The sequence below is a fragment of the Heliangelus exortis genome, chromosome 2 (genome assembly GCF_036169615.1).
Source record: "Heliangelus exortis chromosome 2, bHelExo1.hap1, whole genome shotgun sequence".
NCBI classification, from domain to species: Eukaryota; Metazoa; Chordata; class Aves; order Apodiformes; family Trochilidae; genus Heliangelus; species Heliangelus exortis.
The window spans coordinates 139,383,459-139,407,365 of NC_092423.1; the positions used below are offsets into that span (position 1 = coordinate 139,383,459).

At 40.3% G+C, this 23,907-nt stretch overlaps 1 protein-coding gene across 2 annotated transcripts in view; it reads left to right on the top strand.

Moving 5' to 3' along the window:
* FER1L6 (fer-1 like family member 6) overlaps nt 1–23,907 on the top strand; it is an 84,505-nt gene that overhangs the window by 49,390 nt on the left and 11,208 nt on the right. For both annotated transcript variants that reach the window (XM_071738326.1, XM_071738325.1), the window contains exons 19-36: nt 1,243–1,429; nt 2,004–2,128; nt 3,985–4,119; nt 4,659–4,808; nt 7,985–8,095; nt 10,130–10,291; nt 11,291–11,474; nt 11,656–11,840; nt 13,313–13,435; nt 13,567–13,606; nt 14,239–14,354; nt 16,570–16,701; nt 17,907–18,032; nt 18,563–18,690; nt 20,427–20,597; nt 21,426–21,586; nt 21,848–21,990; nt 22,542–22,630. In XM_071738326.1, coding sequence (XP_071594427.1) covers nt 1,243–1,429; nt 2,004–2,128; nt 3,985–4,119; nt 4,659–4,808; nt 7,985–8,095; nt 10,130–10,291; nt 11,291–11,474; nt 11,656–11,840; nt 13,313–13,435; nt 13,567–13,606; nt 14,239–14,354; nt 16,570–16,701; nt 17,907–18,032; nt 18,563–18,690; nt 20,427–20,597; nt 21,426–21,586; nt 21,848–21,990; nt 22,542–22,630 — 2,468 coding nt within the window. The remainder of the gene's footprint in view (nt 1–1,242; nt 1,430–2,003; nt 2,129–3,984; nt 4,120–4,658; nt 4,809–7,984; nt 8,096–10,129; nt 10,292–11,290; nt 11,475–11,655; nt 11,841–13,312; nt 13,436–13,566; nt 13,607–14,238; nt 14,355–16,569; nt 16,702–17,906; nt 18,033–18,562; nt 18,691–20,426; nt 20,598–21,425; nt 21,587–21,847; nt 21,991–22,541; nt 22,631–23,907) is intronic.

A 23,907-nucleotide genomic window follows, 5' to 3' on the forward strand; every position in this document is an offset into this window, starting at 1 on the left:
AGATTGTATTTTACAGGTTCACCATTGTAATATACTACAAATGCACTCACATTTATATCTGCCATCTACTAATGTTTACTTCTTATGCTTATCCTGTATTTATCCTTATCCTGTATCATTGCCAGGCTTTTGGTGTCTGAGTAATTAAGTCACTACTTGTTATTTCAGCTTTATAGAATTGATTATCTAAACCAATGACATAAACAGGTAGAAGTGGTAAAGGCTTTTTGCTGGCAAAGGCATCAGAATGCAGCACATGAAAGTCTGGGAGGAGTCTGCACACAGTAACACACATAGCAAGGAAACCCAGGTATTCAGAGGTAATACAGCAAATATTTATGCTTGCTATTTAAAATGTGCCTGGATTTATGCATTATATATTTATTGGAATTATTCATCTTGAAGGAAAGTATTAGCAAATATCCTTCCACAAAGTCAGGGTGATCCGTAGCTCCTGACAGTGGAGTTTATTGTGCAATTTAGTTGTTACTATGACCAGTGAGAAAAGCCCAAACATGCAATGTAACAGTAACTTTGTATAATGACTTAGTGGTTTCTAACCTGGAGCTGCTGGGAGCACTCCCATTAATTACAGCTAAAAAAAACATAGAAATATCTAAATTCCAGATAGTTGCCATAGGTTAAGCGTGGTACTATTTGCCTTCATGACTGAAAAATACCATAATTAACTCTCTAGCCCCTTCAATATCAAGAATTACCTTAGGAAGAGATTTTTCTAAACACTGAGCTTAGCAGAGCTAGATGAAGCAGGAGAGAAGAGGAAGGAAATAACAGTATTGCTTGTCAAGACTAGTAATGTTTAATACTGAAATGTTTTTTCTGGCCTACTCAGCAGGTTAATATTTTTAATAATATATGGGTCTAACTATCAGAGACCAGAGAAACTGCATGGAGTGTAAAGTGGGCTGAAGTCTAGGAAAAATAAGGTACCAGCCAGCACTGATATGCATGCAGGTATTAGCTTGTGTGCACAAACCTCTGTGTATCAGCCAACACGCCTCTTACATAGACTTTCAACCAAGCAAACTACTCATTTGTTCCCTAGGAATCACAGAATTCCTTGTCTGAAACACATCTCAGGGCCACTCACTGTGAGGAAGTGCCATTTTTCAGTATATCACCTTAGTGAATGCTCCTTTGTTTCACTCTGGCTTGACAGGACTCAGCACCCAGCCATCTCCCTCTTGAGTCTATAGGTTTATGGGTGGATTTTTTGTTCAGTTACCAGGCAGGCGCTCAGTGGGCTGGACTGTTCAGGCAAAGGTGGACATCTACCTATGGCTTGGACCTTCCAGCTTTGCCCAGAACATCATGGAGAACCTACCTGTAGGATATGAGACTGAAACACCATCCAACACCAGCTCAGGGCACAGTGTGGTACCCTCACCTGCCTGTCTTCTGTATAAAAGTAAGACACTGTTTCTTCTCCATATTATCAATTAAAAGGGCTTCTAAGAAACATATGGCCCCAAAAGGACTAGTTCAGAGGGCTGCAAGGCCTATCTTTAAAGTAAGACTTTTAAGATGATCACAGCTTAGCATCTTTTGATCAGAGAAGGCTGATTTTGTTGCCAAGTCATCAGTCCTTCCACTGACACTTTGGAGATGTCACGGAAAGAAAGGACTGCAGGAAAGAAAGGAAAGAAATTGTTCTCTTACAATTTCTGTTCCCTGTCCCATGGGTCTGTCTCCTCATAACAAGGAAGTGTCTTTCAGTTCTCTAATGAAGCTACCATGTTGAACATCTAGTAGGTAAACCACCAGTGGGAGATAAACCAGTAGTGTCTTAGACCAAACATTGATTTTAAGTGCATACAGAAGTCTTAACACAACTTCTGAGCATCTCAGGTGAGAGTGTTAGTGTGCCAGCAACATTTCCTGGTGTCAGATCCGTGTTGGATGGTGAGTGGTGGATCTTCCCTTCCTATGTGCTACCCCATTTCCATGAAGTTGACATCAGTGTTTTCTTTGCCTTGATGTAGCCCAACACTTCTTCCAGCTGAGAGCCCACATGTATCAGGCCAGGGGGCTCATTGCAGCTGACAGCACTGGACTGTCTGATCCTTTTGCAAAAGTTACTTTCACATCACACTGCCAGACCACAAAGGTACGTTCCAAAGTCTCTTTCAGTAAATGAAAACATAACGTTTTGGGAGGTTTTGGTTTTATTTTTTTTCTTTTTCCCTGATTAACTTGTAAAGAAGAAAGGCAGTAAATCTGGGAGCCCTTATGGTTCCTATAAACTATGTGTGCAAAGAAGACTTTTATGTGGTTCCTGTAACTGTGCAAGCCAGCATGGTTCTTTGTGATAGAATTTTGCAGCACACAGAGGGTTTTAGAGTGGAGAAGTTGAAATGAGCGGAAAACAGAGAGCTGTGGGACTTTCTGCAGCCTTTAAAAGCTGCAAAAATGTGCTCATAAGGAGTAGTCTCACATCTCCCTCAGGCATTTCTGGGGGCAAATAATCTCTTGGGGATGTTTGAGGAAGCCTCTGGAGAGAAGGGGGAATTTCTACACAGTTTCAGCAAGAAGGATTTTTGTACAGCCCTGGAAAATGAAGGACTGACTTACAGAAGTTCTCAGCCATCTACAAGTACCTCAGAATTAAAATGGGGCTACAAGCAGGATTTGATGAGTCAAATACGGTCTCATTTCAGGAAAAGTGCTTAACACTTCCTACCTAACCCCTCCCCTAAAAACTCCATAGAATCAGTCTAAATTTAATTGGCAGATTCCTGCTCATGAATATTCCCACAGAATGCAAGAGCTGGCTGTGCACTAAGGAGCTCATTGCCAGAGGCCAGTGCAGTAGCACTTGTTATCTCTCTCTCTTCAGTTTGCTGACTCTGTGCAGAGAATGGAAAGACCCTGACATTTCCTGAGCCATGGTTACTGAGCTTCTAAAATCCCTCTGACATTTTCTTCTCCTAGGAAGCAAGTTCTGTAGGAAGTGCCTAAGGCAGGAAGAAGCAAAAGCTCTCTGATCTCTGAGTTGCAGGTGACAGTGCTGCTTTTGCCTCAAGGGCACGAGTTGGTTTTTCTCCTGTAATGTGATTTAAAGTTCTAATAAGAGTTGTGAATGAAGCCAACTAAGTTAATGTTTAGATGCAGCAGATTCAGGAAAGCAAAATTTGGCCTAGAAAAAAAAATTATGTGAACTGAAGTGTCAAGTTTATTCACTGCCTGAATAAAAGATTGCAGCCAATAACTTGTATTTTAGAAGACTGTCAGTCAAGACCCAATAAGCTGTAGTCAAGAGCCTTATTTCCATTCAAAAGAATGATAGAAGGTAATGAGTCATTTTTCAGTTGGCATATTTTTCCTCTTTAAATGATATCTTTGCTAAATATGTTACCTGCCAAGACAGTTTAAACATTGTCTATGATGAAATGCCAGATGTATCCATATAAGTCAATTATAGCAAATTAAAAACTACTGATTTTTTTATGAGTGATTCACTAAAATAGTTTTGTTGTGGGTTTTTTGTTTGTTTTTATTTTGTTTGGGTTTTTTTTTTTTTTTTTTTTGTGTGTGTAAAGTTTTATGTATCATTACACTGCAGAACAAAAAATGGAAAAGATTCTTACTGGAGATGTGAAAATTGGCCCTGGCTAACGATCTGGCCTGCCTTTTTTTTAATAGCAGCATGTGCCTACTTTCCTAAATCAACAACTTTCCTCTAAATTTAATACTGAGTTTTGTCAACACAGACTGGTGGCCATGTATTGATATGCCCATGAGGGATCAATGAGACAAAAAGGGAAATAAAGAAACTGGAGATAGCAGCCTCAAGGCAAAAGAATCATTCTTCAGTCTGAGAGCAGCTGCTGAAAAATGCAGTGTCTCAGAGAAGGAACTGATCAGGCTGTGGGAAAGGATGTCACCAGCAGATCAGCCTGTCCCAGTGAAACACTCCCAACCAAGAGGTTCACAGCTCATTAAACATTTCCTCTCTTCCATTAGATCATTCCTCAGACATTATCCCCCACCTGGAATCAGATGCTGCTTTTCAACAGGATTGTGCTTCATGGTGACAAAGAGGAGATGGCTCAGTTCCCACCAGAGGTTGTCATCGAGCTCTATGATGACGACGCAGTGGTAACCTCAAAATCTTTCTTAGTAAAAAACCTGGGTTCTTACATCTTACTCTCAGTGTGAAAGCAAAGCTGTGTCACTAAACAGGCATGAAATGGATGACCTTGCTGAATGGATCTCAGTGTTACAGTGATTTACAATTTAACATGAACACAGCCTTCAGACTCACTTGATGTCCTGGCAAAGTTCAGGCCTTGTTTTTTCCCAAGTGAATCTTGCTCCCATGTCCTGGCTTAGAGAAATCAGAAGGATCATGGGCTCTGCTCCCTTGCACATGACTGTAAATATTGAATCTAAATTTGAGAAGGCACAGATCTATCTCTGACCACGTAAACTGACACAGTCTCACTGGCTGACTATAAGCTCAGAAACTTTGGAAGCTCTGAAGAGGTGATAAGCACTCAGTTCTTCCATTTTCATAGCTGCCTTGCACTTCAGCTTGGTGTTTACTTCAGAAAAATGTATTTTTTTCCCAGATACTAAACTCTGCATCTGCTCCTGTGATTCAAATGCCTTTGATATCTGTATTCTCCTTTATTTAGGGTAAGGCAGAATATATTGGGTCTACAGTGGCTACCCCTGTGGTGAAACTTGCTGATCAAAAGTATGAACCACCTAAACTTTCTTACCACCCAGTGCATTGTGGAAATCTTTCAGGAGGAGACCTTCTTGCTACATTTGAGCTTCTGGAGGTAAACCAGACTTTTTGAACCGTTACACATTTACACCTGGGGCTCAAAAAAGCAACAGTGGCATCAAGGCCCATCAACCTCTTAAATCAGTGGAATTTTCAACTGGAGCAGGAACATTCTGCTGTTGGATCTTGGAGTCCTAATGCAATCTCTGTTACTTCTTCCACCCTGCCAGGGGCCACTGCCCGTGTACAGATCACTGCCAGCCCCTCACGTGTTCTGAGCCTCATTTTCCTGGCACTTACCTTTCCAACTGCAGCACAGAAGGAAAATTCTGCATTATCTCTGGGGTAGCCCAGCAAACTATGAGTGGGGTGTATCACGCCTGGGATTTAAGGGAATTTGCAGAGCCACCACTTAGAGGAAGCTTTTCTCTGCTGAAAACCTATAGCAGTTTATTCCAAAATCCAAAATGGGAATAACATGGAACTCTGTGACATTTTTTTGAGATGTTCCAAAGATAAACCAGCCTTTTTAAGACTGATGGGTTAATCCTGTTCTTGTTGAAAATCTGAAATATGACACCATCCTCATTATGATGGGTACCTAGGGAGAAAGGCTAGTACCTTAGCCATGATTTTCCTACTTTTTAAATGAAATTCACTTTTTGGTGAACAATGAGACCATTGTATTACATTTTGCCATCTTTTGGGACAAGAAAAGCAGCACTGCTTCTGGGATTTATGCGAATATATCCCTAAGGCTTCTCTAGAGTTGATGACAACTATAAGTAAAGACCCTGCAATCCTTATTTTCACACTCTATTAATCTTCTCAGTGACAACAATCTAAAGCATTTCATATGGCAGATAACAGTAGTATGGGCACTAAACAAAATTTCAGGAAAATAAATGTAAACCAGGCTTTGAAACACTCTCAGAGCTGATGTGCTGATGGCTTCTTCCAAATCAGGGGATTTCTGATGATACTCTGTGTGGGGATGAAAACAAAACCCACTCATAACTGATTTATACTTATTCTGAGCCCATAACCTTTCCCATGACATAATGTGTTCAATAACTCTGATCTGCAGGTGCCATTTGGCTCAATTGAAGTGTTGTGTAAGAAGTGAATGCTCCTTTCTCAAAATCAATACTGTTATGCTGGATCTTGCTGAAGGAATAAAATAATTCTTAAAGCATGCTGGCATTTAGAAAAATAGTGGCTGAAAAAAAAATAGATTACCGAATCCTAGGAGTCTTGATTTTTCTCTCAAAGTGGGCTAAGGATTTACTTTTTTTTTTTTTTTTTTAAATCGAAAAAAGCAGGATCCCCTTGTTGACATACCTTGTGGATATTTTCCTCTACTGTAATTTGAGTGCTAGATGATTCTTCACCTCTTGTTCTGTGCAGTTTGACTGTGACTGTGAAACAAAGTCCTTCCTGAGTTATTCCAAGCTAATTTTATGGAAATGAACAGCCTCACTGTGTAATACAGAAATACTCTCAGTTCCACTAGTTTTTAAAAGAACAAAGATAAAGATCCAGGGTATCTTGATTGCAGATCAGTCTTAGGTTTTGCAGTCCTAGAGTTCTTGTTTTAATTGAAGTTAATATATTATGAGGCAAATTTTTGGAGTGTTTTATGTCTGTTAATACAGAGTTGGAAGCTCTGAATGTAACTAAACCTAAGCAGGTGGATTTCTAGACATGCAGGTATTGCTTGCAAAGCTGTGTGTTCAACAAAACTAGTCCTAGATCTCTAGCCTCAAATTCTACAAAACCTATTAATTGAATTGCTTTGGATTTTTACTGATAAAAGGCAGTAAGCATCTGCATGTGAATTATAGCTGTGAGTTATGTGAATACTTACATAGTGGCATAGCTGCAGGTGCTGTTGCAGAAGATACATTTTCTACCCATCTCCTTCACCTACAAGGTACCAGGGAACAGATCCTGTCTCCCTTATGCTAATTAAACTCCCACACAGCTGTGCATAGCTGCAGATAACAGACAGATGGCCTAGTTAAAAGAAGCAGAACTTCATCTTTACATGTCCTTTGAGAGCTGTATCTCAGCTGGTCACCTTTTAACAGTGACAACTTAGCTTTTGAATGGTGAAGCACTCCAGAAGTTGTTTTCTTTTCCCAGTAGACATATGCACAGTGGACTTCAGGTACTGTACTTCATGAGAAAGCTGAGGAGAGATCTGTCTATAGGGTTTTTAAACTCAGCGTGTGAAACTGTGTTCCTGCTGTTCTGTTATCACAGCCTGAGCTTCTGATAGGACTGATCATCAGGTGCTGGCCTCAGATGTTCTATACAGAAATTTGCTAAATCAGGCCAGGCTTCTGATCTGCCCTGCATGGACAAACAAGGTCATAAACACACTGTTGAAAATTTGGAAGGGATTGGGAAATGAAGCCAGGGAGCTTTCCCACAAGAAGGTGAACCAAACAGGCACTTGACCCCAGAGCACAGCAAGACCTGATGATTTTAAAGGTCTTTTCCAACCCAAAGAATTCTGTTTCTAAGAGGAAAAGAGATGGTCAAGACTCAGACTCACAATGGAGTGTGCTCTCCTCAAATAAGCTTCTAAACATGGGGAAAGCTTGTGTATAATCACGTGCACAGAAGTGCCTCCTGCCACACAATTTCAGTTGCTGCACAGAAAAGACCCATCCCTAATGCTGGAGATGTGATTTGCAAGTTCTCAGATGCTGACAGCATGCAGTAATGCAGCACCAGGATTCTGTAGTGGCTGAAAAACATTTTGTCTGTCTGGCAAATATGTGGTTCAGCTGATGCATCCTGTCTGCTAACCAGCCTCTTTAAACTAAAATCAGATCTAGAATTTTCCTGTGACAATCTTTTCTAAGCAATTTTGCACAGGATTTCTCTTAAATAGAATTACCATGCTTTCATTTTGTAATAAATAGGATTACCATGCTTCAGTACACTCCTGTCTTTAGGGCAGACTGTGTCCTGCTAGGACAAAGGAGATAACTTTTTTTCAGAAAGATGCATAGATCCAGTCAATTGAATACTCTTCCTGCCAAGTGTTTTAGTATCACAGCAGGACAGATAACAATCCAGGTCACATTTCTCTCACAGCTCAACCTGTCTGCTCTGCCGTGTGTCTTGCAGAACTGCATTAAGACCATTCGTAGATACCTCTGAGACTGATTATGTTCTTCAAAAAAACACAGCCTGAGTTATAACTGCTCAATTTTTTAGATTCCTGAGTCAGATCCAGATAGACTTCCCCCACTGGATCCACCAGATGCTGGCCAGATTTATCCAGTCCCAGTCAACATCCGACCTGTTTTAAGCAAGTACAGAGTAGAGGTGAGTTACTTAAAATATTCCCATTTCCAGATCTCATCTCCTTTTACTCTCTTACTGAACTGTGAGAGTACGGGATGATGATTTCAGATCCTGATCAATAAGAATAATGTAAAAATAACATGTTGATCCCAAAATAAACGTGATAAGTACAGATCACATTGGTCTAAGGCTGGGCATGTGAGGCAGTGCTTCCACCTCAAACTGGAAAAGGTTAAATCTTGGTCCTGGGCTGCTGGAATGGAACTGTTCTAATGGCAGAGCTTGGCTGATGAACTTGCTTTGTGTGGAGCCAGAGAGATGCAGGAGATATGGAGCTTCCCCTTGCAGTTAACCTTACTGGCAATGAAGTTCTACATCAGCCACCTCCTAGGCCTTTTCTGTGTCTGAAACATCAGCCAAGTGATGTCACCTGCCTATGTTCACACCTTCTCTACCCTCCTCTCTTGCACCATTTGGGCCCCAAGTCCCCTTATGTCAGAAAGCAGGGAAATGTGGCAGCTTTTCATATTCATTTGATGCCTGGATGCTGCTCAGACTCACCACTCCCTGTCCACCACTCATCCAGCAGCCTTCATACCAGCTACTTATTTGCCCATTTTGCTGTGTCAGGTCAGCCCCTGCTTGCTTAACCTGGTGGCCCTTCCCAAGAAATACTCATTTGGGAGCTCAGAAGCAGTTCCAGCTTTGCCTTCAAAGATCAAGCAATTGAACTGCTGAAAAGGAGACAACAGTTGTTAGGTTGTCTCTATCATTTATTTAAATTCTTGTTTTCTGTACATGGGAAAGAGGGGGTTTTAGCAGGTTTTTTTGATATCCATTCCTGTGAAATAAGTAGGCAATAAACTACTCTGCTGATCCTAAAGTGACAACTTAAATCCTTAAATTTAGGTGTTCCTCTAAGTTTTGTGCTATGAAGACCTGTGCATTGTGACTGCATTGTGCTTCTTGTACATCTTCTATTTCACACTGTTGTGACATTTATCCCAACTGTCTCTGAGGCACCCAGCTCAGGTCCCTCTTGTTTGGACAGCTGGGCAGAGCAACCATCCTCCCAGAGTGATCTAGACCCTAAACAGATTAAATCATACTTTGAAGTGTATCTCTATCTCCCTTAGTTCTAGGGGCAACCTGGGACAGTACTGTTCCTCAGTCAGTTACCTGAGCCACTTTAATATTGGGGAAATTGCATGCAGACCCAGACAGTCAAATTGCTATGAGAACAGGTCTGCTGTTGATCTGTATGTATATGAAGCAGAATATATGTGTTTCCCAAATGCACCCTCTCTGAAGGGTATCCATCAAGGAAATAACAAGGGATGAAGACAGCAAAACTACTTTTGTGGAGATATTGTAAATTAATACCCCATGCTTGCAGAAATGGCCAAGGAGCCCTTGTAACTATGGAAGTTTGCTCTTATTTTAACTGGGAACCTCCATTGATGGAGCAGGGTCTCACTGACCCTCATTCATGTTCACAAGACTCATGACTTCTCACACCAGTGGTAAAAACCATCCCTCACTGCCCCAGCTTTGCTTTCAGGGCCCCTTTTCAGGGTGTGTGTTGTTTAGAGTCTCATTTTTTTCCTGCAGACTCCTAATTTATGGACCCCCATCTCCTCCTCATCCTGCAGACCAGAAGCATGGTCCTTTGAAGGAAAACTGCTTGGGTACCTCTACCACTCAGTGCAGACGTTAGGGCAAGCTCAGCTGGCAAACCTCTATTAATCATCTCTGCTCCTAAGGGATTTGCTCCTTCAACAGCTCTGACACTAAAAAAAACTGAGCTCCTGCTGTTCAGATAACATTTGCAAACATGATTATTATGGCTTAATGTTGACAATTACTTTTTGAGAGCAGTTGGATGTTACTAATTGCTTTAACTTCCACCATAATTCTGATGGCTATTTGGTACTAGACTTAAATTGTTTGGGTTTTTTCCTGCATTTTTAAAGGGTAATGGGATCCCAGCAGTGCCTTCTCACAGACTGAGGGGTCTTTGTAAGCTACTGACACATCTCTCACTGCCCACCACAGGTCCTGTTCTGGGGTGTTCGAGAGCTCAAGAAGGTTCAGCTCCTTTCTGTGGATCGCCCCCAGGTTTTCATTGAATGTGCAGGGAAAGGAGTGAAATCTTCTGTCATCCAGAGCTACAAGAAAAATCCCAATTTCAGTGGCATTGCAGACTGGTTTGAAGTGGTGTGTACAGTATGCTGCTCCTTGCCTGTTTTTCTCTGGTTAGGCAAGGTGTTAATTACTAACTTCCTTTCTTTCTTCTTAAATGATTTCCTCTGTGTCTTGATTAAATACTAAGGGACAGAGTTCTTATACAAGAGCTACTGATTTGAAAATGCTTTAAAAGACTTCTGCTAGATTTCTTCTAGATTGGAATTTGTTTTCAGATAACTGGGATATTTTTAGTACTTTTTCCTCTTTTCTCCTGTTGTAGGATGGTGATCAGTGTCCTTTATTTCAGTTATAATTTTCCTTTTTGTATAACTGGGCTGTTAAGGGTACTGATCATTTCTGGTTCATGAGCTCTGGATCTTTTCACATTGTAAAACTTCCTGCTATGGGCTGGAAATTTAATTATCATCTGGGTTATAAGAGCTGGAACTTTCAGTGGACAAAATTCAACATCAGAAAAAACAATCTCTTCAATTTGCTCTAGTTGCTAGCATCAAGAGAGAAGATTATGTATAAGATGAAAAGATATAAAGACATTATGCTGGATACTGAAATATGTTTGCTACAGTGTATGTTCCACTGTATGTCACATATAGAAAGAGCTCTTTTTTTCCTTTTGCAATTCATCCTTTAAGGCATGTAACCACCCAGTGGGCAAACTGAGGCAGGTAGAGTTAAAAGCCATCAATAGAGCAGCAGTGGCAACTTCCAACACAGCATTCATTCCTTTTGATGTACCTCATTCTCCCAGTCTATCCCAACAAGAGATGCTTGTATATGACATCATGGAACTCAGCTGAGGAGCACAGTCCATCCAGTCTACTCTGTATTCTTAAAGAAAAGACTCTCCAGAATAATCCTGCCTATGCTGTATGCATTTTGAGTATGTTAATACTTGAGTGTTAGAAGAGAGGAAAGAGTAGAAGTCTCATTGCTGTGCATGCCAAATATTCTACATGTGTTCTATATCCTCTAGCAATTCTCATGCTGCTGTCTGTCCTCCTCCACTAGGAGCTGCCTGAAAATGAACTCTTGCATCCACCCCTAAGCATCTGTGTGGTTGACTGGAGAGCATTTGGAAGGAGCACTCTTGTTGGAACACACACCATCAATTGCCTTAAACAATTCTTACATAATACCCAGTTGGGTTCTCAAGTTACACCAAACAGGTTAAATACTATAGAAGTTGAGAAAGGTAAGTGTCCAATCCTGACCTCAAATAAAAAGACAAGGGACCTTCTCAGAGGCTTAACACTAGCCATGTACTTAAAAGATACACTTTGTTAACTTTAAGGTCAAAGCCCCTTAGTGATACGATGAAGTGATAATAGCATTTCCGGCATAATCTTACCTAAGTTGCTATGTTTCAATTTCAGCTTCACCTGAGTCTTCCCAGCTGGCTGAATTATCCCAAGAAGAACCATTTTTAGCTGATCACATCTACGCCGAGGTTGAGCAGGGTAAATGTACAGTGATAGAGCCAGACCCACATCTTGCAACACTTCCCGCCCCTGAACCAAAGCACTCGGCCTCGGGATCAGGGAAAGACAGAAAACAGAAGGTGGATATAGCTACCAGCTACCTTTCTCTGACAGTCTTGTAGACTTTAGCCCTTCCTTATAAGATGGCTATCTCTTACTTTTCTTAGGATCAGAGATTCTGAGTACTGATACTAACACCCACTTTATCTTGCTGTCCCTTAAAAGAGGAAGTTAGCAATGCAGCTTTGACCCCACATAATTTCATTACTTCCATTAATAGAGACTTCGTTTCTTTCCTTTTGTGCTATATGGTCATCTCATGGGCAAGTACTACTGGAGTAGTAGAGTTTTTGCTTTTCCTGGCCTTGAATGATCCTAATTGCAAAACTGTCACTGTGAATGACAGTTTCTGTGCCCATGGCATTCAGGCAGGAGGGAAAGCCCCCTTTCATTAGATGCTGTACAAATGTGGAGCATAAAGTCTGCTTCCAAAAGATCTTATGGTCAAAGTATAAAACTGGTATCAGTCTGTGAGTAGAAGAAGATAGGAAAGCACAGGAAAAGAGAGCAGTTCTTGTCAGCATGGCATTTACAGTACAGGGTGTGGTCTAGGTTGTACACATTATTTTTGTTTCAGATGCACACACTCCTCCTTTCTCCTAGTTTCTCCCACCACAATCCATCTTAACAACAATAAAAGCAGAGGATGCAGGACTGAATTTCATTTCAGCAGCTGTTCTTGCAGCTATGTAAAGTGTGCTTCTTTAACCTTTGGTGTTTCAGTGGTCAGATGTTCCCAGCATCCTTCATAATAAGGAGGGCAAAGAAACTGCAAGGATGTCTTATTCCCTAGAACAATTTTAATGTAGGACAGCAAAGCACAGTATAAAAAAAGTCCTAAAGAAAACTGTACAATTTAATCATTTGTGTTAAATGAATTATCATTTCCACTTACCTAACTCTCATTCCCAATTTTCTTTGCTCCAGACAAGATGACAGCTCTCTGTAGGTGCAGGGGTGCAGGATGAAGCACTCTGTTTAATAAGGGCTAAAAAGGGCCAGTTTTTAGGCAAGAATGAAGTAAGTAAGATTTCTCACATGAACAGGTGATTTTAGGATTAAATTCTAGCTTTTTGTAAGAAAAGAACAGCTGAACTACAGCAACTGTTGGGACTTTTTCTTCTTCCAAAAGAAAATAAAATGGTAATAGGAGCTGTTGCAGACTTAAGTGGGAGAAACCAGCTTGTATCTGAATGTTCAAATATCCTAAAACATTGTTTTCTCTGAGTAGATTTGCCTCTTGTGTGGGTTACTTCTGGGGCAAAGCCTCAAATGTTCAAAATTTTGGCATTATCAGTAGACAATGTAGAGATAGCTTTAATAATGTGATGATCACGATGAAGTGTCTTGGAATAGAAGACAAAGACACTAATTCATATCCCATTTCATTTAGCTCATGGAGGTTAAAATTTTCTTCAATTCATGTTTGATATCATGAGTCAAGTTCAGTTTTAATTGGTTCTAGAGTTCATGTTTCCCCATGCTTTGGTAGGATATGAAAAAATCAACCCGACGGTCAACAAAGAAGAGAAGAAGAACAATTGCAGATGAATCAGCTGAAAATGCTATTGACTGGTGGTCAAAATATTATGCTTCTCTGCTCAAAATGCAAAAGGTAAGTTACCCAGCATGCCCAAAACTCTCATGGATGAAAATTGTTGTAAAAACAGATTTACTGCTGAATGATTCCTATTCAGCATTACATTCATAATGAGGAGTTTGTCCATTGTCTTTTTCTTTTGAAAGGTAAAGGGAATTTTTTCCACTGAGGGAAAATCTGAAGACAGTAAGTAAATTATTTGCATTTTTCTATTATTTTTCACTATTAATACTTTGATTCTCTTCTATTTTACCATCAACGAGTAATGTTTGATATCAGAGTGATACCAGTATACTGAGTTGTTTCCTCATGGATGATCAGGTGGTGGGTAGGTTTAATCTTCACAAGCAGTGTTTGGTTCATGTGAGTTTTCTGTTATCCAAATCTTGTGCACAATGATTTGCAAAGCCAAACACCTGATATCTGAAGCACCAGTCAGCCTAAATAGTGGCTTCCAGTTTTAATCAAGACTTAAATCTTACATGAAAATTGTTAAGATCTGGTCATTTGTGCCTGGGAAGAGTCAGAGAGGACAAAAAGGGTGTTCTAGGATGTGGCCATCAGGGGAGAAGTGATATAGAACATCATCACACCTGGTCCACCAATCTCACCATGAAGACTGTAAGCCATAGGATAAAATGTCACCTCTCTGCCTGAGAGGAGCAGTGGGAAAGGAGAGAACCCTGTGCTTGGCACTAGAAGAATGAATGGAGAAGGAGCAAGGGACACTCCTTAAAAAGTATTTTGCACACTTTTCTGAAGCATTTTGGGTGCTTTGCTCTCTCTAAAACCTACATGATGTCATGAAATCTCTGCAGATAAGCAGACTTCTGACCACATTGCATTGCTCATAGAAGAGGAGCCAGATAAAAAGAAGAAGGAAAAGATGTTGAAAAGAAAACAGAAAGAAATTCCAAGGCTAGCAACACTGCAGGTAAGAAAGAAGTAAGGCTGTTACTCACTTTTTTCCCAAAACTTTATGTCAGCAGCTACATTTAGCAAATCCTGCTTACACTGATTTCAGACCCTTTAAAATGAATAAAACACACAAAGTGATAGTGATAATGCACAGCAGCACATGGGTCTCAGAGGAAACCAGAATCTCTTAGGGCAGATCTTCAGTTTGACAGTATAGACACCCCCAGAGTGTTTTAAGTGAAAATTCATTTTGTATTTTGCTGGTAAAATCCTGAATGTGGAAATGCAAAATTTCATATTGGAAGTGTTGCAACCTATGAAGTATGACTTTAAAAAGAGCAGGGAAAGCATCACTGCAATCACTAGGGCTTTCTCCCTGATGGGGTTCAGCTCACATTAGATTTGTTTGGCTACCTATAGATGGAATTCAAAGAAAACTGAGTAAGTCATGCAAAATGACTGTAGAGATAAGGAGGTTTGAGAAGTTAGGACTGCTTGGATTAGATTATAGCTGAATAAAGGGGAATTTGGAACTGCTGTTTAGAGAGGGAGCTTTTTAAGAGATAGCACTAGTCTAGGTGCTTTTATTTTACACTGAATAATACTTCATAAATTACAGGGGGAAACCATGCAAAAAAAAAAATCCTGTTCTTCTGTGGAATAATTGCAATAATTGCTAGAAATGAGTCAGACTGCATTTGTACTTTTAAAGTAAAGGTACAGCATTTAGAGCCACTGGAATGTGGCATTATCAGGGGTACTCTGTGTGCTCACTCCAAGAGAAATTGCATGGAGGGTGGAGTTGAGTGGAGATGCCACAGCCATGCTCTGTGGAAACAATACCAAATAACTGCACTTCTGATAACCTGGGCCAACAGCCTGCCACCCTTTAGCAAATGCTGTTGGAGTTTTGCTCATTACAATCTCATTATAATATAAAAAACACACCTCCATCCCTAAAGTTACCCACCTCCAAATTGTGACCACCCCACACTGATCCTGTGCTCTGAATTTTCTGTAGCCTGTGCCATTAAATTTGAAGTTAGAGAACCTTGCACCTATCACAATAAAGATATGCTTGATCTGAGTCACTCAAGATCCACCTGTCAGACAAACTAGTATAGAAATAGCCAATAGGGAAAGGATATCAGGAAAGATACCATCATAGGGAGGACAGCCCATTTCAGTTGGTGGGCTGAGACTCTCTTCCCCTCCTTTGGGTGAGATTCTCACACTCGAGTGCTCCCTTCCCTTTTACTCTCCTCTCCTCTCCTCTCCTCTCCTCTCCTCTCCTCTCCTCTCCTCTCCTCTCCTCTCCTCTCCCTCTCCCTCTCCCTCTCCCTCTCCCTCTCCCTCTCCCTCTCCCTCTCCCTCTCCTCTCTCCTCTTTAATTTTGTAGAGTCTCTTTAACAGTATAAATCTCTACACCTACAGTTTTTGTCCAGGTTGCCCCTACCCCCAGAGTACTCAAAGTTTAGGTATTTTGCACATGCTGCTTTTGCAGACCATAAATTTATCAGCAGCAATCCAAAAGAACTTGTATAACGTTGGTTTAAGAAATCACACATTCATTAATCTGGTGGTGAGGAGCCTCATTTAGCACAGGTGAATCCCAGCACGTGTCCGTGGTCATTCCTGTAGCAGGGCAGCGTTAGCTCTGCTTCTGGGCCTGGTGTCCTGCCCTGCTGAAGGGAAACTGGCCCAGCCACCCCCAGCTCCTCTAGTATCTGAAGGTCAGTTGGATTGCAAGGGGGTTTATTTTCTGCCAAATTTCTTTACTCTCTTTTAATGCAACAACTTTAAAAAATCGTTTTGGTCTTCTCTGTCAGCACAGCTCTGTGTCATTGTCTTTCCTCTGATGTTCTGACACACTAATGTAACAAAATGGGTCAGTATCTTGCAGGCATTGCTGAGGGGAAAAAGCAACACACTGACACTTTTTTCCACCCATACCAGTGCTTAAAAATGCTCATTTTGACCCTTCTATAGCCCTTCTACCTGCTGCATTAATGTGCTGTTCCAATAGTTGGGAAGGACTTTGGTTAAAGACAAAACTGCTTCTGTTTTAAGTGGGAAACTAACTTATTTTCCTCAAGGGCTTTTGCAAAACCTTGGTTTATTAAAATCTGTATTTTGAGTGAAAATGGATTTCTAGTCATCCTGTAATAAAAAAAGTTGCTAGAAATATATTCACTGCACCACAAAAAAAGCGCATTCTCCTATTTTCAAAGATTTATGAAGGAGACTTGGAGAGTGAATTTAACAACTTTGAGGACTGGGTGAAAACTTTCCAGCTCTTAAGAGGAAAATCTAATGATGAAGTTCGTGCTGATTCTGAAGACAGGATAATAGGAAAATTTAAGGTGAGCTTTAATGTTGATTAAATGCATAATAGTGACTTCATGGTTTTGTGCTTATTTCAGATATACCAAAAATGAAAGAAAAAGACAGTGGCAGTCTGTTGTCAATAGAATTATCACTTTTATTGGATCTAGGGTCATATCCTTTACAGTGAGGGGGGTAGTGAGACACTGGCACAGATTGCCCAGGGAAGATGTGGATGCCTCATCCCTGGCAGTGTTCAAGGCCAGGTTGGATGGGGCCTTGAACAACCAGGTCTAGTGGAAGGTGTCCCTGCCCATGGGGTTGGATCTAGATGATCTTTAAGGTCCCTTCTGATCCAAATCATTCTAATTCCATGATATTTTTCCTTTCCCCTTACATGATAGTTTAGAGCAGCACCCAGCACCAAGTGGTCAGTGTTGTTTTGAAACAAGAAATTACAAAAAAGTGTACAGAAGGAGAGATGTATTATATAGTTCAGATTCTGCTAATGCACATTTATTATTGTGTTATTTGTTACAGCACCTTTTATGTGAATTTTCTGCAATTTAAACAAAGGCCCTTATAGCTACTCCAGTTGGAAGCTATTGCACAGCCTGATCCAGGGCACCATTAGGCAATCTAAAAAAGGAATTTCAAAGCATGAATAATGTTGGTAGGCTTTCAGGCACTTTGCAGTTTAGAGGAACAGATTACACTCATTGATACCTCAATTAGTTTGCAATGCAAATTTCTGTTCAAATGACTTGCTAGCTGCTTTCAGGCAGAGTGAGATACTCAGCACCCTAAGTCAATATTGATTTATATAAGTTGTGTGGTGCCTGCAAATATACAGTTCATTTCCAGTTACACTGCTGTGAAACTAACCCAGTTAGTTTGCAAATTATCAATTTGCAAATATACAGTTATGGCCAAATTATTTTTAGAACATTAACGCTAAAGCTAGATTTAAAACACCTGCAGGCATTCTATAGGTGCTCTTAGCTCTCTAATAAAATAGAGAAGTAAGAGCACATAAGCTCTTGCAATCATCTATGTGTGATGATAGTACCATTTTATAGAGCAAGGACATTTTAAAAGATGATGCTTAATGTACGAAAACCTGTGTTGCCTTTGAGTACAAAATATGATGTGCTGCAGTGCAAGGTACATGAATGATGCTTTGTTTGTTTTTGTATTGCACTTGATCTCTTTTTGAGGGAAATTAAAAGCAGTGTATTACCAGGGCTCCTTCTGCATATACCCAAGCCCTGAGGATGGCAGCTTGCTGGACAGAGGGCAGCTCCACATCCTGCAAGGAATACCACCAAACCACTCTGTCCAAGTCCTCATCAGGGTTTATATTGTGGCAGTAAGTAGACAGATTTTCTTTTAACCTTGAAATAACTTGGATATTTCTTTTCCACTCTGTTGAAAACACACATCCAGTGTGTTTGTAGTGAAGCTTCTGAAAATTCTCATCCATGTGGTAGAATTTTTGGGGGTCACATTTGAGACAATGTTTCATGGTGTAGAAATAGGTGTTAAAAAATGTTAGATATTCATAATGGTAATCACAAGGCTGGAGAAATACTTTACTAATTTAAACTGAAAGGGCCAGAGACAAAACTAACATAGGATGGACAACCTGTTCCAGCCACCTTCTGCAAATGCAGCCAGTCTTACTCAGTAGAGTTGTTTCAAAATGACACACATTTAAGCAAAGCCTTGGCAAGGGGAAAATGGGAGCATATGTTTTGAGGCCTGAGCATTGCAGGTAATCAAAGTGGTAGATGTTGTGAATATGTCATGGGGTAGAGAAAAAAGTAGAAATATAGAGGTTAAGATAACAAAGCCCCAAGAATGCAAGCTTCTTCAGGACACAGTCTTTCTTCTTAACAGGCATTTAACCTCAGTCCAGCTGATCCAGATGGCAAGTCAGATCCCTACATTGTGCTGAGACTGGGCAACACAGAAATCAAAGACAGGGAAAACTACATCCCCAAGCAGCTAAATCCAATATTTGGAAGGTGAGTGATGACTTCTTTTCAGATCCAGGGGTGATTTCTGCTTTGTCACTTGCCACCATTATTGCTGTTACCACTACAAAGTGTTTGTTTTATGTTGATTTCTGCCTGTTTGGACGTTTTGTAATTCTACTGGTTAAAATGTTGAGAATTGGTGTCTCCCTATTTGGTTATAAGTAATTTCATTTTCGTACCAGTCAAAACACATGATGGGATGCCATCTGTGAGAGGTTTTGCAAAAGGGTGCATGAGAGGAAGTGAGGCAACAGATGATCTTATCTGTGCAAATTATTGCAATTGTTAAGTTTAAAGTGCAATAAATATCAGCACAGTAAAGTGTGATTTCATGCTTTTTGTTGCTGTTTTGGGTTGAATAGAGTCCCAGACAAATTTCATAATTTTAGAACTAAGACAAAAAACTTCTTAGTTTTTTAAGTGTACACAGCCCTCTGAAGGGGAGAGCCAGATGGCAACTTTTGCTGTTTTAAGAAGTGTTTTGAATTGGGTTGGAGCTATTATGTAAAAACATTAAGACAGAAAAACTGTACTACTTTGGACTGAAAGCCCTTGAGCCCATTGTTTTGTCTGCAAAAGCAGACACTTGAAGACAAAAGTGTAAGGGGAAAAGACAAGAACAGAGTGGTCCCTCCATCTCATGCCATCTGAGTTTCTGTAATTTTTAAGTTCCTTCACAATAGAGGTTGCAACTGAACCATCATTATGATAAACTCTCTGATAAACTGAAATGGCAAAGCCATTTCAGATGCATATAAATGCAATGTGAAGACACCACTGGGTTTTTTTTGGCAAGGTTGGGAAGGGGCTGTTCATTTGAATTGTCAGGACTTGACCTGCTGCCATTTGCACCTCCATTGGACCAGCACCTCCTTTGCAGCAGTAGCATCAGAGTAGCCACCTCTTGACATCCTAGAAGCCCTGCTCAGCATGGCAGCACCAGCCTCGAGCAATCCCAGACCATTCCCAAAGCTCTCTCTCCTCCACGAAGTGCTCTGCTTCTTGCTAGAAGATTGACTTTGGCCACTTTGAGAAAAAGAACAAAACTTACGCTTCAGGAGATAAAGCTCAGTTTGCCTGAGCTTTGGAGAAACTGAAGCCAGTGTTGTGCTAAAGAGAATGTCATGTCTTCTACTGATTTGTCAAATCCATTTTAAAATCACTTTTACATTTTCAGCTTCCCTAAGCATCTCAAAGTCAAATATTCCTATCACTGAAAAATGCACTGAGTGAAAAGGGAGTTCCAATCTTTGCTTTCTTGAGACTTGTTTAAAGTCATTGCCTGATCATTTTGTTGAGTGCTCCCAGATTCCTATATTCAATATTAAACCTGGTGCTTTTGGAAGAAAACAGAAAAGACTCAGATGTCCCTTGAGGCTGTTCTGGAAAGTATGTGAGAACTCATATACAGCTTCATTAGCCTTATAATTTTCATACTTTCTCCTCTGTTGCCTTCAGGCTAAATCATTTCAGCTGACCAACTCTCTCCCATTACTCCCATTCTGTAGAAAGAAACAATCTTAGAACTGTACAGCGGGTGGTAGGGAAGTAGGAGAAAGAAAATACTTTTGCCTTGATTTTTTGTTGAAACAAAAAACACTATGAAAAAACCCCACTGTTTATTAGAAGAGACACTGCCCACATTTTTTCCACAGTATTTATTAATCTAGTCTTTTAGGCTACAAAACTGATTTGACTGATGTGAGTCTCAATTTTTGCTGTAGATCATTTGAAATCCAAGCAACATTTCCCAAGGATTCATTGCTCACAGTCCTGATCTATGACCATGACTTTGTGGGAACAGATGATCTCATTGGCGAGACTAAAATTGATTTGGAAAATCGTTTCTACAGCAGGCATCGAGCTACATGTGGGCTACAAAGTCAGTATGAAATGTAAGTACCTCTCCAGACAGCAACAGAGCACACAGTTCATGACTTGGACTGAAGGAGAAGTTCCAGATGTGGCTAAACATTCTACTTTCTCCAGCACAGAAGTGTTACAAGAGGAATCTTAATTAAAATTCACCAGAGTTTAGCAGTAGCTTTGGGTAGCTGACAGCCAAGGAACAGGTATTTTAAAATTAACAGCACTATTTGTTCACCAAGTATTTTAGGTGGAAAACAACCTAGGTATAACATACCTGCTTGATAAACTGCCTGTGGACAGGCATAAAGGGCCAATTGAAAAAATTCTGTCAGAGAAGTCATAACGGGGCTCTTACTCTGCTCTCCATTTGGAGCTGCAACTGGAGTGGCTGCAGCAAGGCTGCTGGGACTGGGGTGGCACTGGGGGTAGCAGGAGTGAAGCTGGGGTGCTGGCATGGTCTCCATAACAGGTGAGTCACAGGGCCATGGTGCTGAGCTCCTGGTTTCTGGCTGCAGACTTTGAGTTGTGCCCAGAACACATGGACCTGAATTCTTTAGGTAGAACAAGGAACTAGCATGTCAGTGCCTGGGCTACTTTATGCAAGCTGTAGTTAAGGCTGACTCAACTTCTCCTGTGTTTGAAGAGAAAAGAGTGGTTGGCCTCAGGAATCAAGCAGACAGAGGGGGTGTCTTGAGTAGAAAGTTGTGCTGGATGATTCAAAGGAAAAGTTTGAACAGATGCCAAGGCCTCAGACCATGAAATGAATCACTGCCTGAGGAGTCCCAGTTTGCCATAGCACTTTGCTGAAGGAAAACTTCAGCCATTTCTCTTCACTCTCTATTTCCTCCTTGCAGAGAGGGGTACAATGCATGGAGAGACGCAGCCAAACCAAGTGAGATCCTCACTAAGCTGTGTAAGGACTACAGAGTAAGTGGACCCTTCATGCGGCCAGGGGAGATCCAAGTAGGAACAAAAGTCTTCAAAGGACAGACAGTCTTCACAGAAGATGAGAATGGTAATGAAGTGCTTCATCATTCTTCAACTGAGTTGTAGCAGTACCAAGAGCCTGCCCAAGCTCTAGGTGGGAGCAGTAATTTTAAATCAAATAATTAAATGCATTTCAAGACCCTTCTTTACTTAGCTGAGATACATAAAAGCCTCTTTTTAACTCAAGCAAATTTTAATCACCTCTCAATAAGGAATGGAACATACTACTAAGGGGTTCAACACTGTAACTCAGCTCTTTTTGTTCCTTTTGTTTTACCCTTTCCTACAGAGGAGCCAGTTGAATCTTATGAACATCTCTCCTTAAAGGTTTTACGTGCCTGGGAAGAAATCCCTGGAGCTGGATACAAACTGGTTCCAGAGCACATTGAGACTCGGCCTCTCTACCATAAGGATAAACCAGGCATAGAACAGGTAGAACAGCTCAGAGGTGATGGTGATGACAGACTCAGGAGCAGTTTTCCTTCTTCTGATTATTGTGGTTTCTATTTGTATCTGCAAATTTACAGCAACAACATCCAAGTGTTGTACCATGCATGAGTCTTTGAACAGTATCAGCATGGATATACAGCCACTTAGCTAAGTACACAGTAATCACAGGAGGTGCAATTGCATATTTTATTCTTTTTAGATGCTTTAGCTCATTAGGATAACACAAACACTGCTTGTATTTAAACTTTGGTTCTTCTTTTCTATTCATCACATACTATTTTTATATGGATTTTACCTTAAATTGCCAATGTTTGAGCTCAATTCCAACTTCGCAAAATTCCTGAGAGACTGATAAATGTGTATGAAAAACTATATATTGTATAGTAAGTCTGTAGATTAAGTCATAGTTACAGAATGGTGAGCTGGTTGGTGCTTATAGAAAAGGAGTGGTTTTGGACATCAGAATTACATTTAAAGCCTTTTAAAGTCTTTCTGAAACAGCATTACAGAGATCTTATCTCTTTGTTTCCAAGGGTCGTGTACAGATGTGGGTCGACATGTTTCCTAAAGATATGCCTCTGCCAGGACCCCCAGTGGACATTTCACCAAGAAAACCCAAAGGGTAATACTTTATGCTTCTCTCCCAGCACAGTGGCATAAATCTTTAAAGACTGAGAGTTTCTGAAGTGTCTGGAAAGAATTATAAAAGAAACAAGCTTCTGTGATCCTGAGAAAAGGTTTTTTAGGTTCACATGACTTCATGTCAAATGAGAGCATCTAATTTGGTCTCCTCCTCTAAGCAACTCAAAGAACTATTGGTGATTTTTCATCAAGGGCTATCACATGTCTCTTTTTGAAAGATATCCCTTTTTCATATAGATGGCTGGAGGCAAGAGTCACTTAGTAATTCTGATGTTATCAACTCCAGGTTGAGCTGAAAGAAGTAATTCTGGTTTCATTATCTCTTTCAGGTAGATAACTTACTTGACCATGGTTGAGATCTTTGATCTGATGCAATAGTATTAGGCTTACTGGATTTCTAACACTCCTTTCAAGGATAAGATCAAAAAACCTGTAAAGCAGCAACAGACAGAAGAGATAGGTCTGGAAAAATCTCTTATATTTCACACAGATACTTATGCTGCTTTATATGCAACACTCCCAGTAATTCTTTAAGCTTACTGAAGTTTTGTGAATGAGTCACAAAAATTAGCAACAAAGCTCTGCAGTATCATCTTTACTCAAATATTTTAGCAAGGTCTTTCCTGAGAATTTCATATTTGAAACATCAGGTACTATTCCTGGATTATTTATTTTTGAACAAGAAGCAATGTGATAAAAACTTGTTTCTTTCACTTTACAAAAGGACAAGACTCAACAAAAATAAGTCTATGTAACAATTACTTTCTTTAGACCAGAACTTACTATAAAGCTCCATAACTATAATTTTCCAATCCAAAAAGATTTAAAACTAGTCATACCCCCAGAATCATTGTTGCTGACTTTTTTGTAGTCTACAGCACCAAGGATAAATGTTGTCAAATGACTAATTATGAGAAAGAAAGTGAACATGCAAACACAAGTTACACATTTTGCAGAGAAATGCCTATGTGCTGCACTAAAAAATTTTCCAGGCTCCATAAGACTTCAGACACTTTGAAAACATTGCTTGTTGATGGTCTTTGACTGAGCAAGGTTCTGGTGGAGCATTGAAGGTGAAAGTTTTGTTGGGTAGTCCTGAGGAGTGGTTCTCATGACTTACATATCAAGACGTATCTGGTAACTTTTGGGGCAGTTTCAGACCTGAGAATGAGACTATTTCCAAGACAACACATCACATCAGAAAACATATCTGTTGGTATTCTTAAACATAGCTGTTGGATTTTTTAATTTTGTGGT